The sequence below is a fragment of the Polistes canadensis genome, unplaced genomic scaffold (assembly GCF_001313835.1).
Source record: "Polistes canadensis isolate GaletaPanama2010 unplaced genomic scaffold, ASM131383v1 scaffold_238, whole genome shotgun sequence".
NCBI classification, from domain to species: domain Eukaryota; kingdom Metazoa; phylum Arthropoda; class Insecta; order Hymenoptera; family Vespidae; genus Polistes; species Polistes canadensis.
The window spans coordinates 74048-89791 of record NW_014569785.1 but is presented as its reverse complement, the minus strand read 5'-3'; the positions used below and the strand labels follow the sequence as shown (position 1 = coordinate 89791).

The window sequence follows — 15744 nt, the reverse complement described above, 5'->3', positions numbered from 1 at the left end:
TATATTTTAAAAAATAGACATTTAAAGCGTTTAAATAGAAGAAAATCTTAAAAATTTGTTGGTAAATGCAACGATTTGAAATACCCGTATAAGTGTGAGAAAATTGTATTCATAAACGTGTATGTCGAAAAAATTAATGTTTCGTGTGTCTGTACGACGAATATTTTCATTTTTATGTAATTATTTTAACGCTCCTGAGCAGTGATGACTTCAAAGTTAAATTTTCCTGTAATATAAGTAGAGTGCATTAGTGCATTAAAATAATTGTTAATTAATCGATGCGAGTGTCTATAGTTGTCTAAAAGCTCGGAGTATATGTCTTGTGTATCGTTCTCTTCGAAATTCTCCTTCAAACTGGCACGTTGTCCTCTATGAAAGTTCTTTTATTAAATATTGTTTATATGACTTTCGGAACGTAGCACATGTGCATAAAGAGAATAATCTATCTAATAAATAGAATTTAAGATTGTAACGTTCTGATTTTAGTATTTTTATCATTTTTATCATTTTTATCATGTTTTTCTGTGCGATGTGATAAAGTTTTTAGTGTATATTGTCTTTATTATAATCGTTAATTTTTAAATATTAACAAGGTACGTGTACCTCAAATAGAAAAATAGAATAAATTTTTTATTTATTTAATCAATAAATTACAATATTACACTTGACTGATGTGGTTATGAAGAAAGCCGAGTTCCTTACGGGTGACGGCAAGCTTTTGTGCATGAAATACATTTCTAATTGGTTACTTAGATTTTCAAATTGGTCACTTCACGACCGAAATAATTATTAGCCAATCAGCGCTCTTTGCAGATTTTCCTTCTTTTTTTACACGGCGTCGATGCAGAAGATCGTACGAAAGTTTTGTCGTCCAGCTTAATTCAAGTAATTAAAATATATTTTTAAGGTACACCTTTCTATTATTTATCAAACGATAGCAACAAGCAAGATTTTTATACGTGAGTTTTTTCAAAAGGAAATATTGAAAAGTTCGACAGATATCCGTGAAAGTGAAATCATCCATGTATCTCGGCTTCGCGCCTAATTTCACCAATGTTACTTAAAAATATTTTTTTCTAATTTCGAGCTTTTTCTTCACGGTATCGATACTTTCTACTATCTCTAATGATGCTCTAATTAATTATTTTTCATAATTATGTCTTTATAAAGATTGTATTTCATATTAAATTCGACTTTTACCACATACAAACACAACAGGCATCTATACATAAGTATAGGTAGCTCGTACACATACACTTATGTATTTGATTTTCTTTATATTGTACTAATGTAATTTTATTTTTTTTTTACTTTATTTAAGTTTTCGAGCATGGGGAGAGTCCAGCAGGAATACATATACTCAGTTTAAGGGGTTACATGGGTTTAGGACTTTCAAAAAAATTTTTTTTCTTTTATTTTTTTTCAATTCTACAACTCATCTAGAATATTGTATTCAATTTTAAAGTCGATAGGAGTAATAGTTTTAAAGATAGAGCCCTGGGAAGTTCCACTCTTTAATGGCTCTTATACCAGCACTCAAATCTTTCAACGCGTTTTTCTCAAAATGCTTTTTCTAAAGTCGGTTGTCAAGATTTCTCGAAAACTATTTAACCGATTTTCATGAAATTTGCTACACGTTTTCGTGATACTATTGACAAAGACTTGGACGAAGGATTTTCGTTTTTTTCATAAAATCGAATTTTAAGAAACCAAAATGTGGTGCAAATTGTAGCGAAATTTGAATGTTCTTCCTAAAAACGTTGCCAAAAATCCAAATTTTAATTTTTTTCTTTTTTCTTCGTCCAGTTTCTAGTTTTAAGTATTTACTAAAAGACCCTATTTTTTCAACAGAAAAACTCCCACCGTTTATAAGTTCTGCTGTCAACACGAAAACACTTTTTTTCGGTATGGTCACCGGAAATGACGTCGCAATGGCTGAGTTTAAAATATTTTTAAACCAAAAATTCAGAAAATGTTCTTTAAATATGTATCTTAAATACTATAAAAAGTTTGAATAAGAACTCCATTTTTTATATAGAAAAAAAAATTGTTGAAAATATGCTATTTTTTGCCGATGTAAACCCATGTAACCCCTTAATGCATTTCTGAAGGCACACATATGTTTATACATTAAAAACTAAATATAATTATTTAATTTTTTGTATATAATAACATAACTATACTATATATACTATCATATACTATCATATACTATCAAAAAATACGGTATTTTTTGATAGTATTGTACTATCATCGCATTAAGTACCTACTATTGCCCTCTGATGGTCAGGTAACTAAATGAATGTGGTTACCCGAAAAGTGGACTTGTGAGCTTCTATGTACTTATGTATTCTTTCATTAAAGTAATTGCACTATGTGAATAAAACACTAGAGGTCGCTTTTAGATCTAGATTAGTTCCCGAAGAATACCAATAATTGTAGAGGGCGTGTCGTATGTGTTGTACACTAACCACTAAGTGAGCCTACATTGATAATAAAGACTGAATACAAACTTTTCTCCTTAATTATATTGAATTTATGAAGTTAAAATATGTCGGATAGTTCGGATGAAGAATTAGCTGGTGGAGAAGGAAACGAAAAATGGGTTTTATACAAAAATCGTGATGAATGGAATGATGTGACTCCTTTATCTCAAGACGATGGTCCTAATCCAATTGTTGCTATTGCATATTCAGAAAAATGTAAGTTGCATTTTTCAAATTTAATATTTCATATCGTATTTTATTAATTTAAGATGTTATTTAAATTTAACCGCAACATTTTAAAATGTTTCTTTCATATCTTATTTATTCATGTTTACTCTTGCATATATACTTTGTTTATGTGTATCATTTATTAATTTGTAGTTAAAGATTCATATGATTATTTCCGAGCAATTTTAAAATCTGGTGAAAAGTCTGAGCGTGCATTAGGATTGACGGAAGATTGTATTTGGTTGAATCCTGCGAATTACACCGTATGGCAATTCAGAAGAGAAATACTTAAGGCTTTAGGAAAAGATTTTAAAGAGGAGTTAAAATATATCAATAAGATTATTAAATATAATTCCAAGAATTATCAAGTTTGGTATCACAGAAAAGTTATTGTCGAGTGGTTGCAAAATGCTTCAGAAGAATTGGAATTCACTGAGTTTATCTTAAAAAAGGATGCTAAAAATTATCACGCTTGGCAACATCGTCAGTGGTGTATTAAAACGTTTAAGTTAGTATGAACGTTCTGTTGTTGTGTTTATTGTTTACTTTTATAGGCTCTTTCCTATAAATTATAGCGTATTGTCTTTAATTGCAGTTTATACGACAAGGAGTTGGAATATGTAGAGGAGTTGTTAATGGAGGACGTTAGAAATAATTCTGCGTGGAATCAACGTTATTTTGTTATAAGTAATACAACTAAGTTCGAGCCTAATGTCATCGACAAAGAAGTTGATTTCACTTTGAAGAAAATTTCTTTAGTTAAAGCAAATGAAAGTGCCTGGAATTATCTTAGAGGGTATTATCATATTTTATTCTTATTTTACCTGGTTATAATTACTTGCATCATTATGCGTAAGAATGTCATATGTTATTCTTTTTTTTTTAGTATTCTTATGCAACAAAGCGGTGGTTTAGTTCATAATGACAAAGTACGTAAAAAATGTATAGAGCTTTACGAGGAAGGGTATCGGACCAATCATTTGTTAGCATGTATCATTGATATTTGTCAAGAAAGTCATGTAAATGACGAATCACCCGAATCAATATTTCACATAAACAATGCTCTTAAGGTAATATTTTAAAAATACGAATATACGTCGTTTAACTATAAAACATTTATTCCTTGAATACACACAAAAGAAACTTCATTTTGATATTTATATTATTTATAGTTGTGCAAAGAGCTATCCGAAAAACACGATAAGATAAGGAAACGATACTGGAATTTTATTGGCAATCAGTTATTACAGAAGTTAGAAACTGTCTAATAATATTTTAAAAATCTATTCTTGTGTGGTTTTATCAAGAGGTTTATATAGGTAATCGTTACATAGTTTTACTATTGAAACTTTTATAAATTGACTTTTATCTTTAACAATGATAAGATGTATATATTAAGACATAATGGTCACAAGGTTATTTTATTTGACAAGATAACTTTTAAGATTTCTTATGTTTCTTAGAATATCTAATTTTTTTATTTTTAACAAATAAAAGAGTTTTAAAAGACAAATAAGATCTTTTAAACGAAAAATAAAATGTGGAATCTTTGGGAGAGACAGTAGTGTGCAGTGACGAACATTAATATCTATTTATTTATAAAATAGTTACAGATTCCCGTGTATAATACATAATTAATTGGCAATAATCATTCATTATAATAAACAGCTAGGCGTTTGCATAAACTAATCATAAAAACCTAACACACGTTTTAATATAGCATTTCTATTATCAAAAGGGATGCTAAATTTGATAGTACCCTTTACTAAACTTATAGAAATCTTATTAAACCGAGGCTTTGTTACTAAAAAACGTGAGACGTTTTATTTTTTCTTTTTTTTTTCTTTTTCATCTCAAAATAGTTACATATGCCTTTTTTTCAAGGCAGTAGTAGCGGATCGTCTGAAACGAGAAGCGATTTTCGTTGCGGACAAGCGACGGGCAGTGACTGTGTTGCTCGAGCCGGACGATTCGCTTTTACGTCTAGATATGAGAATTTGTATCCTTTCTTTTCATTATTCTTCGCATTTTGAAATCTTGTTTTCATTAGTTACTGGCCCTCTTGTAGGATCTAACGATACCCTAATGATATATAGGAAAGCATACTTTTTTCAAAATTTCTATTTATTTCGGCTAACGTATGTTGATAATATAAAAAACACAACACACTTTTTCTTCTATCCTTCGAAATCTTATCTGATGAGTAGCGTTACGAACTATTATTTTAAAAAATAAAAAGCATATGAAATAAGATAGAACAAATAAAACGTAAAAATAAAACGTCTCGAGTCAAATTTACTCGTTAATTTTTATCAATTGCGCGACGTTCGATAAACAAAATATTTATATACAAAAAGATATATTTTTTTTGTTAGCAATTATTACGTTATTTGTTAAACATTAAAACCAACGCTCGATCGCTGCTTCGTTTATTACCGACGATCATATTATTTATACAAAACCGCGGAATAATAACAATAATAATATTAATAATAATAATAATAATAATAATATTAATGCAATTTAAAATGAAGCTCTCAGCATAGATTTGTCTTCGTTGAGAGGGGATCCTAAAGCACGGTTCATCTATCCTAACATTTAACAATCAACATTCAAACGATTACTCCTCTGCGCAATAATATTTCTTATCGAATGGGACCTTCGCTTTATTTCTTTAATTTGCATTTATGTTAGATATATTTCATATATAAATATATATGTATATACACACATATAATATATATTTATTTATTTTCTTTGTCGAATGGATTCAAAATAAGCGATGTCTCTTCGAAGAAGCGCAAAGGTTCTTTCCATTGTTACAACGACAAGACACGTTGAATCTATGAGATACGTAGTCTTATCTCAGCTTTATACACATATATATATATATATATGTATATATATATGTATACATACTGGATTTACACTGAAAATATATCCTTGTCCTGAATATTCTTTCATCCTCGTGATCCTCATCATCATAATCATCTTTTTAATCATCATCATAATCATAATAATCATCATTATCATCATCATCATCATCATCATCTTCATCATCAATATCATCATCATCATCATCATCATTATTATTAATATTTCTATTATAATCTTTCGTTTTTAAAATCCGTCATATTTTAACATCGTATAGTGTGATTTCTGTCTATATTATTATTTATAGTGTTTAGATACGCGTCACGTATAAAGTTACAAGTAGAAAGAAAAAAGAAAAAGATCTTACCTCTTTCTTTTTTTTTTCTTTGTGTTCTCACATTTTATTAATAATAATAATGCTAAGAAAGTATTAACAATTTCGTGTGTCGTATATTTTCTCGTTTAATGGTTTAATATCATCTCTTTTTTATTGTATTCTATTTGATCTTTTGTTTCTTTTTTTCCCCTTGCGTTTTTAATACGTGCCGCGTATTAAAAAAAAAATTGTTAGGCTATTCTTTTTAAGTTCTCGTTTATATTTCCCCTTATAATAAATAGTCTATGTTTGGACCATCTGTCATCCATTACAAGCACAGCCCGATCATTTAATATTCCTTCGAGTTAGAAACATTCGAGATCGTTTTAAGGATTCTTCTTTTTTTTCTTTTTTTTTTATATAGATTTTCTTCGTCCACCTTTTTTTAATATTTCTTTTACTTTTATTTTACTTTTTAAATTTGTTCTTATATTCTTTTTCTTGTATTTTGTTTTGTTTTGTTGCAAATAAATCCTATTTTGAATTTGTTCTCTCGTGGCCCTACCAAAGGATGGAGTCGAAGTTTTAATTTCTTCCTTTTCTGTCCAGCAAGATAACGTGTACAAAAGATACCATAGGGAAGTAAGTTTCTCATTTGAAGAATCGAATTATTATACTTCGTGTTAACTATTTCGAGAAGGAGATAGATTTTTTTTTCTATAGAGAAGATAGATCTTCACAGTTCTATATTTTATTTTTCTTTTTTTTTTCTTTTTTTTTTTTCCAATTGAGAGAGAGAGAGATAGAGAGAGAGAGAGAGAGTATGTGTGTGTTTGTTTTTCTCACGAGTAATTACATTACATATATATAAGATAATACCACCACGCTCAATTTGTACCTGCTTTAACACTAAACATACAAAGATTTAATATATATATATTTTATATAGAATGAGATTTTTTAAACAATTGGATAGTAAACAATTGATCTTCTTTTGTTCAGAAATGAATAATGTACATTTTATGAGTTTCAACCGAATTTTTTTTACAAATAATAGGATTTTTACAAATTACAGTACACGGTCATTTGACCGATCATTGTACGTTTAGTGTTAATATTTTGTAATCATTCTAATTATCCTCTCCTTTTTTATTTTATTCATCAAGAATTTGTCTTTTCTTATATATTCATTTTTATATTCTCGGAGAATCATTAAAAATATTAATACTCGAAGCAACATCATCGATTATATTTAACATCGTATAAATAAATAACGATGATATCATTTTATTATATATTAGAGAAAGATATTCGATATTGAGAGATATTATGATTTTATTAAACGTCGTTTGACGGTGTACCCTTTTTATGATCCATCTGTCATCATAGTAATACGTTAAATAGAAGAGGAAAAAAAAAACACAAGAAAATATAATGATGCATCGATGAAGTTGCTTGATAACAGTGACCTTGCATTTGGATGTGTATATACGCACATACATAATTTTAAGATCATCATTGTGTTCGTGAGTTTTTAAGACGATTTGTATTTTAAAATGTTCGTGCCCTTTTTCCATCTAATTATTCTTCACATTTTTTAAATGTTATATTTATGCCGAGAGAATCGATTCTAATCATCGTGCAACAATGCGTGCACGTGCGTTTGATGCTTCCTTTTTATTTGTTTATATTTTTAAAAAGATCTGTGTGCTGACAGGCATTTTAAATTACTTTTACGAGATAGTTAAGAGTAAACGACAGACAAGAGAAAGATATTTGTTCTAATTGTAGAGAGACATTAGACGTTATATATGTAAAACCACCCTCTATGAGAGAAACACAGCAAAACTGTATGGTTACTTAACACGTTTCCTACCCCGTTTTCGGTATATTAAAGTGTACTTGCACGCCAAGTTGATTTTTTTAATTTGAGATAAGTAATTGTTGGTAACATTTGATGTTTACAGTAATTTTTAGCCTAGAAATGACATCTTTTCATAAACAGTATGACAGGGAACGTGTTAAATAACAAATACGCATGATCTATGTGAACATATTTGCATCAGTGAAGTATAATGGATTATAAGAGCTAACACGCAATGAAGACCTTCCATTTGACACCTTCTTCGTTTAATATTACTATTATTATTATTATTATTATTTATTATTTTGTAATATTATCATTATTATCATTATTATCTTGCGTTAATAATCTTGGTCTAAAACGTTACAAAGATTATCAACATTTAACGACAAATTAATTATTTTCCCTTCCCTTTTTTTTTTTTTTTTTTTTTTTTTTTGTGTTTTTTCAATCTCTTATTAGGTCAGTCTAATTTGGCGTAAAAAAAATTTCTTTTCAATGCTAAACTTTCTCTTCGAACCATTTAAAAATACTTAATCAATCCTCATAATTTAGGAAAGCGACTATCGCATCGAAAATCCGCTGTTCGTTCTTTCGTGTACGTGTGCAATAGCGTGTGTGTATGTTTCTTCTGTTGTGTGTGCGTGTTCAATCTATCGCATTTTTCGATCAAAGAGATTATGGGACAAGAAAGTATCGATATATCATCTAATTTTTCTAATATACATCCCACAGATCGTTTATTTAATTTCTGTATATATTTTATTCTTCTTCTTCTTTTTTTTTTGCATTTTTATTTATTTCTTTTTCGTCTGGGTTTTTTTTTTCTCTTTTTTTTCTTTTTTTTTCTCTTTCACACAAGATTGGAATCGAAAATATCTAGACGACGTAATTAGAACGCCCCATTCCCCACCCTTCTCCCTAATTTTAATTAAATCTTTTCTTATGATCTTTTTTTACCCCCTCCTCCCTATAACACCTTTCCCACCCTTCTCCCGAACCCCAATTTTGTTTTTTTTTTCCGGTTCGATACACTTACATTAATTAACTTCAAAGACATGCGGTAGTGATCGAGTTGATATGAGACAACATTCGATGTTTATCTCAAAATAGTATTATATTAATTATTATACACACGTAAATGTTATATGCTGTAAAAACTATAGGCGCTGCTAAAAATCGATTAACAATATTTAATTCGTTTCTTCGTTTAATAATAACGTTTCATTTTCTTATCTCTTTTTGTTTTTTTAAATCCGTTCTTACGTAAACGCTTTTCCATTTTTATCACGACTAAAAGGCCGGAAATTTTCTTTTGCAATTTTTTTCGTATAGACGACTTCTTAGAAAAGAAAAATTAGGCAAATTAAGGATCCCCCCCGCCGCCCCCTGGTGGAATTTTTTTTTTTTTCAAAAGTATTCAAAAGTAATAAAATAAATATCTCGCGCGCGTAACTATGAGTTGAAGCTTTGATCTTTTTTTTTTTATAATCCTTTCTTGCATATTAAATTTGTGTTCTTTTGTTCTCTTTTATCATTCTTTGGATTACCTTTCCTTAATTTATAGTTAACCAGAAGTAGGCAGTGATTGGAAAAAGATCAAATATACATAAAAACACACACATACATACATATATATATATATATACAATATATATATTAGGCCTACCGGAAAGTTCTGTTCGATAATGTCATTCTCTTTTGTTTGTTTTTTTGTTATCATTGTATTTTTACATAATAATATGTGCTCTCTCTCAAAAATGATGTTGTTCAGTGGGTTTTTTTATATCAGCAATGTGTTATTTTATTTATTTCGTTTTTTAATTCCAAAACGGACAGATTATTTCCGGTATATATCGGTATATATAATATATATGTATATATGTATATATTTATAATAATCTTTTTCAAAGTTAATCGTCATTTGCACTCGCCCTCGTCTTGGTCCATTTTCCGCTAATCGATCGGCGACCGTTGCTCGACGAAAGCTTTCACGTATTTAATATTTTGTATGTGCGTGCGTGTGTGTGTGTGTGTGTGTGTGTGAATGATAATAACAATTATACGCGCGGTTTTTTTCTTTTTTTTTCTATTTTTTTTTTGATCGAAGAACATTTCCAATGGAAAATTCACCGACCCCTTTGCCGTTTTTCGTGTACCATATTTTTTTTCTATCAATTTTCTATCTCTTTCTTTCTTTCTTTCTTTATTTTATTCTGTTTCTTTCACATTTGATTTTTATTTCCATTAAAATGTCATCTTTAGCAGCACGCAGTCTTTACGAGCTAAACAATTTTTCTTATCGAGGGTAACGTTTGCTTTACCTTTTCACAAAAATAAATGTTTTTATGTTATTTACCCCTATCTAATTATTAACCCTAACTATCTTAATATAATTATTAGAAACAATGAATCCCCTGCATTCTTTATAGACTTTTTTTTCTTCCTTTTATATTATTCATATTTTCTTTCTTTCTCATTTACTATTCTTTTATTTTATTTATCTTTTTTCCATTGTCCTATATACTTGGCAGCGAAACGAGATTTACCGATTAATTTCTTTTTTTATATTTTTTTTTCACGCATTTCAATTATATATATATAATTTTTTTTCTTTTTCTTTATGATACTCGTTTCTTTTTATTACGTTCCTCTCATACTTTTTCACACGCACATACATTCTTTCTCTCTCTCTCTCTCTCTTTTTTTCTAATTTTCGCACATTTAGTTAAATAGGCGAAATTGCACACAACTGTCATTAAAAATCGTACGAATGTCTAATTCTACCCGTTTTGACCTGACATAACAAAAATTCTACCAATTACATTTACATATTTGTGCCAAGGTAATTATGACAATGGATTAAGGGGTTACATCGGTTTGGGACTTTTAAACAAATTTTTTTTTTTATTTTTTTTCAATTCTACAACTCATGTAGAATATTGTATTCAATTTTGAAGTCGATAGGAGTAGTAGTTTTAAAGATAGAGCCCTGGGAAGTTCCACTCAAATCTTTAAACGCGTTTTTCTTAAAACGCTTTTTCTAAAGTCGGTAGTCAAAATTTCTCGAAAACTATTTAACCGATTTTGATGAAATCTGCTACACGTCTTCGTGATACTATTGACAAGGACTTGGACGAAGGATTTTCGTTTCTTTCATAAAATCGAATTTTAAGAAACCAAAATGTGGTGCAAATTGTAGCGAAATTTAAATGTTCTTGCTAAAAACGTTGCCAAAAATCCAAATTTTAATTTTTTTCTTTTTCCTTCGTCCCAGTTTCTAGTTTTAAGTATTCACTAAAAGACCCTATTTTTTCAACAGAAAAACCCCCACCGTTTATAAGTTCTGCTGTCAACGCGAAAACACTTTTTTTCGGTAGGGTCACCGGAAATGACGTCGCAATGGCGGAGTTTAAAATATTTTTCAACTAAAAATTCAGAAAATGTTCTTTAAATATGTATCTTGAATACTATAAAAAGTTTAAATAAGAATTCCATTTTTTATATAAAAAAAAAAATTGTAGAAAATATGCTATTTTTTCCTGGTGTAAACCCATGTAACCCCTTAAGTCACACAATTGGAATATAATTCATTTTATGATTTATTTTATATTACAATTATTTATATCGCAAAATAATTAATTAATCATAGAATAAGTGTTTCTTTTTAATTATTTGTGACTCTTACTATTGTCATTATTACCAACACAATTATATATATATATATATATATATATATGTATACACATATACGTTTAGGAAATTACGCATTGTTTTTTACGATACAAATCGCAAGAAAAAAAAAACAAAAATAAATCGTTCGTCTCTCGAGTGACTTTCGTTTACCCGTCGCATTACCATTCATGGTTTGATTTTGAAAATCAATAGGAAGCGCAAAGGATGTTAATTAAATTCATTTTTGTCAGGCGTCGATGCGTCGCAATTTTATTATTAATTAAATAAAATAATTATTTTTTTTATATATTTATATTCGATATGCTCATAGAAAAAAAAAAAGAAACAAAATCAAGGAAAAAAAAGATGGGATTATAATCCGCGTTTCTATACTGAAAGAAATCTCGATTCTACGATATTATGCGCGGTGTAACTTTATTATTATTATTATCATTATTATTATTATTATTATTAATATTAATATTATTATTATTGTTGTTGTTGTTGTTGTTTTCTTTGCTCGTTATAATTTTTTTAATTTCTGTTCTATTTTATATATCGTAAGCTGTTTTCGAGTGTGTGAGTAAGTAATTAATTAATTATTTACTTTGGTCACAGGGTGAACTAGGAAATTACTATTTTCTTTTACAACGAACCTTTTATCTTGATTTTTTTTTTCTTTTTTCTGTATTTTTCTTTTTCCTCTTCTTTTTTCTTCGTTTCAATCTTACAACATCGTAGATATTATAATTACTGCATTTTTGCTAAAATTAAATACCACCTATAGTTAACTTGGTCTCTCGTGTCCGCTTATTCTTTCTCTCTCTCTCTCTTTCTCTCTCTCTCTCTTTCTGATATTATCGCGACGATAAATACAATTTAATTAAATCATTTAATTCAATAATTATTTAACGTTAATTATACAATGCTTAGGAATTATTTTCGTTGATTTCTTTAGTTACAGCAACGTAAAGTATTTTTTTTTCTCTCAGTGTTTAGAGAGGTGCCCATTAAAAAAAATTAATCAGATCTTGTTTAGATTTCTTTTAAAAAATTCGATCAAATTATTACATCTCTACATTTGTCTTCCTTATATCGACCAATCAACGAACGGTACTCGATAATCGTACGTTTTACAAACGATTTACGTATCTTCACTTACATAACGATTATTTTTTGGCACCCATATAACAAATAAAATTAAAAATCAAATTAAAAACAAAAAGACAAATAAACAAAAGAAAAATCAATTATTACATATTATACATCGGTCTCTTGTCTCTAAATTATCCTCTCTCTCTCTCTCTCCCTTTTATTTATTTTTTTTCTTTTACAACAAAACTACGTACGCCTTTACATGTAACACGGTAAGATTTATCGTTAAAACATCATCGGATTTGAATCCAAAATAGTTTTTTTTTTCTCATCAGTTTAATCTCTTTTCAACAACTGTCTTCTTTTATTATATATTTCTCTCTCTCTCTCTTTTTCTTTCTTTCTGTCTATCTCTCTCTTTTTTTTTTAAGCTTCCGCAGGATCTCAAAGAACAAAGTATACTTTATTCCTATTTTGTAAAGAAGAAAACGTTCGAGGCGTATCCTTCGAAAATTCCCTGAAATCTTTTGGCTGTTTTCTCATCCTTCCCCCCTTCCTCCTCCTCCTCTTATCCGTTACATACATACATACATAAATATCATCAACATATATATATGTATATCTGACGTAACTTCTTCTTGTTCCATTTGTCTCGTACACTTTTTATTTCTTTAAACGAGATCAATTCGAAAACGAACGACGTGGGAATAAGACAACAACTTTGGAATCCTCTGGGGTGATGGGGGTGTGGGGTGAGGGTTGGGGGGAGGACACAGACACGGAGATTCGAGTCTCCTCTTCGTGAAAGATGCTTCCTATGTTCCAGGAAGTTACAATGTTCAAATGCCAAACGATCGATCTCCAGCAGCCAAAGGACTCTGAATAACCCCCCTTCAGGTCCATGGTGTGTATCGTGGTCGTGCCGAGTGTCAGAAGGCCGTGTCCAATGCCGCCATGCTCGTTGAAATATCCGGATCTGCCTGACATGCTTCCAGAAATTCGGACAGTGTAACTACACCGTCCTTATTTCCATCCATTTTCTAAAACATATATGATTTCAATTAGTTATTTCCCTTGTTTCTCTAAAAATAAAATTATTAATAAATATGTATCGTAGGGAATTTGGATATTAAAAAGAACTAGAATTTAGTTTTGATTAAATTGGATGTTTCGTCCCTTTATTATTGGGACTTTTTCAGCAACTGGAAATTTTATTTTTTTGTTATTTTAATATTGTGAATAACACACATGAGACCCATATATTATAAAATTAGATTAGATGTTACCTTAATCCCCGGACAAACAAAATAAAAACTTAAAAAAAGATTAGATCAGCATAGAAATGACTGTAAATCTACTAATGTTAAGAAAACTAWTACCACCGCGTTAGCTGAGCATGGACATTAAAAAGAACTAGAACTTAATTTTGATTTAATTGAACGTTTCGTTCTTTTATTAATGGGACTTCTTCAGCAGCTGGAAATTTTATTTTTTTAATGAGAAGGTATCACAGGGAACTTGGACATAAAAAGAAGTAGAACTTAATTTAACTAAGTTGGACGTTTCGTCCCTTTATTATTGGGACTTCTTCAGCAACTGGAAATTTTATTTTTTTGTTATTTTAATATTGTGAATAACACACATGAGACCCATATATTATAAAATTAGATTAGATGTTACCTTAATCCCCGGACAAACAAAATAAAAACTTAAAAAAAGATTAGATCAGCATAGAAATGACTGTAAATCTACTAATGTTTAGAAAACATATACCACCGCGTTAGCTGAGCATCATTTTAAAAATAGGACATAATTTTAAATTCGACGCAGCACAGCGATTTTAGATTTAGAAGACAATTGGTACAAAAGAAACATTAGTGAAATGTACCACATAACTAATAATAATACAGTTAATTTTAGAACAGACACAAATAATTTAAACAACATTTATAATGGAATTTTTAAATTTAATTATAAGAAAAAAGAACACTGTAATATAGGACACCTTAACAGTGAGGATATATAGACTAATAAACACTAGTCTAAATTGAAACAATTTTGTTTGAGTGTTCAAATATAACGGATTAAGATATAACGAAGTTTAGATGTTTAGTTTTTCGAATATTAAAAGAATGTATGTCTGCTCAAATAAAAAAGACGCTAAACTTTAGGGATTAAGGTAACATCTAATATTTTATAATGTATGGGTCTCATGTAATTCATGCTGCAGAAGTCTCAATAATTAATCAAAACTAAGTTCTAGTTCTTTTTGATATCTAAATTCTCTACGATACTTATTTATACATGGTTTATTTTTTTTTAATAATACTAGAAATAATTTTCTTCTTTTTTTTTTTTCATATCATATATTTATTTATTTTTTTTCTTTTTCTTTCTCGATTATTTTTGTCACCCCCTGGATAAGTAAATAAAAAAAAAGAAACAAATCGCGGCTTATAAAAGAATGTTAATTTATTTTTTATTATTTATTTATTTTTAAACAATATTTAATAATAAAATGTAATAACAAACTTAAAGTACGAATGAAATTTCTTTATTGAAACTGTCAAAGCGTTAAACGAATTTAGTAAAGGGATATTACGAAAATTTATTTTCTAATTGAATATCCATTGACATTTCGTAAATCATATAATTATGAAATGCTGATTAGTTCCACCATTATCTATAGGAAGTGTGTTGGCGTTGTTATAGTTTGTTTATGAGAACCGCAACATGATCTAAAAGTCGGCTAGGATTCTTCGTTGTTTGGAGGGGTGGGGAACGGCAGGAAAGTGAGCTCATTGGTGGATTTTGCACGACCACTAAATCGTTAGACGACAGGAACGAATCGTGAAATTACTACAGTGCCTTTAGTGATACACAAAGCTTCGGGCATGCTCGTACCGAACAACGTTTTGTGGTAGTGGTAATGGTGGTGGTGGTAGTAGACGATGTAAATTTGTGTTCCAGTAGGCGTGGTTAATTGAAATCTCGTTTTACTACGAGTTACTGGTTTCGTCATCGAACCTTTTCAAATATCATTATAGTTTATGACGTTTACCATTCTATTCAATTTTTTCTGTTAACATTTTGTTTGTTTGTTTGTTCTTTTTTTACACTTTCACACGTATTTTATAAATATTCTCTTTGAAGTTAAATCAAAATATAATATATAATACTTTGTTAAAATATTTCAATATTTTATA

General features: G+C 29.0%; 2 protein-coding genes across 2 annotated transcripts in view; one reads left to right on the top strand and one right to left on the bottom strand.

Moving 5' to 3' along the window:
* The first annotated feature begins 2419 nt into the window (after positions 1-2419).
* LOC106790424 (protein farnesyltransferase/geranylgeranyltransferase type-1 subunit alpha) lies at positions 2420-4227 on the top strand. Its single transcript, XM_014755296.1, has 5 exons — positions 2420-2702; positions 2868-3222; positions 3310-3510; positions 3601-3784; positions 3887-4227. The coding sequence occupies exons 1-5, from the start codon at positions 2552-2554 to the stop codon at positions 3980-3982; spliced, it is 987 nt and encodes a 328-aa protein (XP_014610782.1). The 5' UTR covers positions 2420-2551; the 3' UTR covers positions 3983-4227.
* An 8722-nt stretch (positions 4228-12949) lies between these two features.
* Positions 12950-15744, bottom strand: part of LOC106790415 — a gene marked incomplete at its 5' end in the record, with an annotated part of 70992 nt that continues 68197 nt past the window's right edge. The window contains one exon of the mRNA XM_014755278.1: positions 12950-13578. Coding sequence (XP_014610764.1) covers positions 13468-13578 — 111 coding nt within the window. The remainder of the gene's footprint in view (positions 13579-15744) is intronic.